Source organism: Mya arenaria, chromosome 10 (genome assembly GCF_026914265.1).
Source record: "Mya arenaria isolate MELC-2E11 chromosome 10, ASM2691426v1".
NCBI lineage: Eukaryota > Metazoa > Mollusca > Bivalvia > Myida > Myidae > Mya > Mya arenaria.
In genome coordinates this window covers 25,349,889-25,352,068 of record NC_069131.1, presented here as the reverse complement: position 1 = coordinate 25,352,068, position 2,180 = coordinate 25,349,889, and the positions used below count along the sequence as shown (strand labels likewise).

General features: G+C 32.3%; 1 protein-coding gene across 6 annotated transcripts in view; it reads right to left on the bottom strand.

Annotated features, from left to right (window-relative positions):
• Positions 1-385: 385 nt before the first annotated feature.
• LOC128206651 (protein draper-like) overlaps positions 386-2,180 on the bottom strand; it is a 6,517-nt gene continuing 4,722 nt past the window's right edge. For 5 of the 6 annotated variants that reach the window (XM_052909245.1, XM_052909250.1, XM_052909246.1 and 2 more), the window contains 3 exons: positions 2,002-2,119; positions 1,716-1,744; positions 386-775 (listed from right to left, as the gene is read on the bottom strand). In XM_052909245.1, coding sequence (XP_052765205.1) covers positions 639-775; positions 1,716-1,744; positions 2,002-2,119 — 284 coding nt within the window. In that variant the 3' untranslated portion in view covers positions 386-638. Of the gene's footprint in view, positions 776-1,715; positions 1,745-1,960; positions 2,120-2,180 lie in introns of all 6 variants that reach the window. The other variant, XM_052909248.1, reaches the window with a different exon arrangement.

Below are 2,180 nucleotides of genomic sequence, written 5' to 3'. Positions count from 1 at the left end.
TGTTGTTTTAACAATTGACTCTGCTGAAAAGCATACGACTGAATAAATATAGTCGAATCTGTCAGGTCATCGTTTGCACAGTTCCTTGTCCACATATTATCCTCAACGTGCGCAATCGTCTCATTTTAATTAACGGCGGCGGTTTTAACAACTTCAATTCGTTTACTCGTCGGTTCTGGAATTGAAACCGAATGAAGCCGACGTATACTGTTTTATATAGACTATGTAGATATATTCCTTGAATTAAATTGATTATGCAGTACATACTTAAACGCCAAACACTGAATGCCGACGCTAGCCAACCCAGGAATAGCAACTACTTACAAGTATATTTAAATCTTGGAATTAATCAAACTTACAAAAAAACAGCAAACAGCATGTTGTATTCAACATAAAACGATTTCCGAATACATGGAGATATATGTGCACAGGTCAAGAAGAGTTTAGATGTTTTAAAGTCGTGACAATAATTAATCATGATCTACGTTTATCATGGCATTTTAAATACTCTTGTATGTAATATACATTACAATGATTATATCATCAGAAGCAATAAAATGTGATGCACCTTATACACTCTAGACTACATCTCACAAACACATGTGATTTTATGTGAATGATTGATAAAAGATAACGAATTAAATATTTGTATCTGTAAACAACACGGCATAATTGTCAGTGCCATTGTCATCGACATTCTGGTTCTGGTAGATTGGTTGTTCTGTCCGTTCGTGTAGCTGCTCGTATGTTCTTGCCTCTTCGTCTGCTCTTGCATCTGAAATATTCCGTAAATAACATGTATTTATGCAAACAATAACAATTATTGTATTACAATTTGGAACATTCACAAGTCTAATAAGTGAATTACTATAATGATTATAACCCGTTATATCACATTATATAGTTTCTTTGTTCTATTCTATGGCAGTGTGTATATGCAAACAAACTCAGATCATTCTTTTAAGAAGCATATATGAAATAAACTAGTATATGATATGTCAATTTAACTGAAACATGCCATCACTGTATCGTCAACATCAACGACGATCTTTATTTTGTGAAACAGCGACTTAATATCGCAAGTCTGATAAGCAACTTACTATAATGATGATAACCCGTAGTATATAGTTTCTTTGTTCTGTTCTACTTTAGTGGGTATATGTCAACAAACTTTCTCTTAAGAAGCATATATGAAATAAACTAGTATACGATATGTCAATTTAACTAAAACATGCCATCCCTGTATCACAACGATCTTAATTAATTGTAACGGCGATTTCATATCGCAACAACCTAAAATATAATAAAATGTAGTAAACATGCTGAGGAAACCAAATGTGATCATCCATGTAAATATCGGGCTTTTTGCTGTTCTTCCATGTTTCTTGTTTTTAATTTTATGTTCTATTTCTTTGGCGTTTACCCAGTGCCATAAAAACCAGGTTTTTGCTACTGAGCTTGTTTCTGTAGCTTTTCGCATAAATATTCATTTGTATCAATGTAACAAGATATCCGTCACTGCGTTTCTAGTATATATATAGTGTTTGATCTATATGTATAATTTATGATTTTGTTATAAAGTTATATATGTTATATATTGTTCATTTCTGCATAAAAAGATAATTCATTTCTTTTTTTGATTTAATTATCTATAACGATGTGTTATGTAAGCACTTAATACTAATACAATACGTCCGCTCATTCATTTAAAATACCTGCTTCTATGCTGTCCTTTCTTCGTCTTCTGAAATGCAGCGATCAATGTACACATGTGAATAAAGTTTAATTTTATATTTAGAAACCGAACAGTAAAACTGATTGAATAGTATTTAGTTCATTACTTTATTTATAATGAAAATTTGTATGAATAATTTATATAAAAGCACCTTTTTATTTTGCAGTGGTCAAAATAAATCAATACCAATTTGAACTTAATGTTCATTTAAACTAAACAATCCACCTTGTTTCGGAAGGTTAACCTCTGGACGTAAACTCGTATACCTCAACATAAAGATGAACATCCCGCTGACAAAGGCAATTGCTAGAAGGGAGATAGCACCACCAACAGCGTCACCAACTGTTGCTCCGGACGTTCCAGCACTGTCATCACCAACTTTGCCTGCGACGGATGGAAATTGTTCGGAAATTAAAAGATCAATTAAAAATAAAACATGACAGAA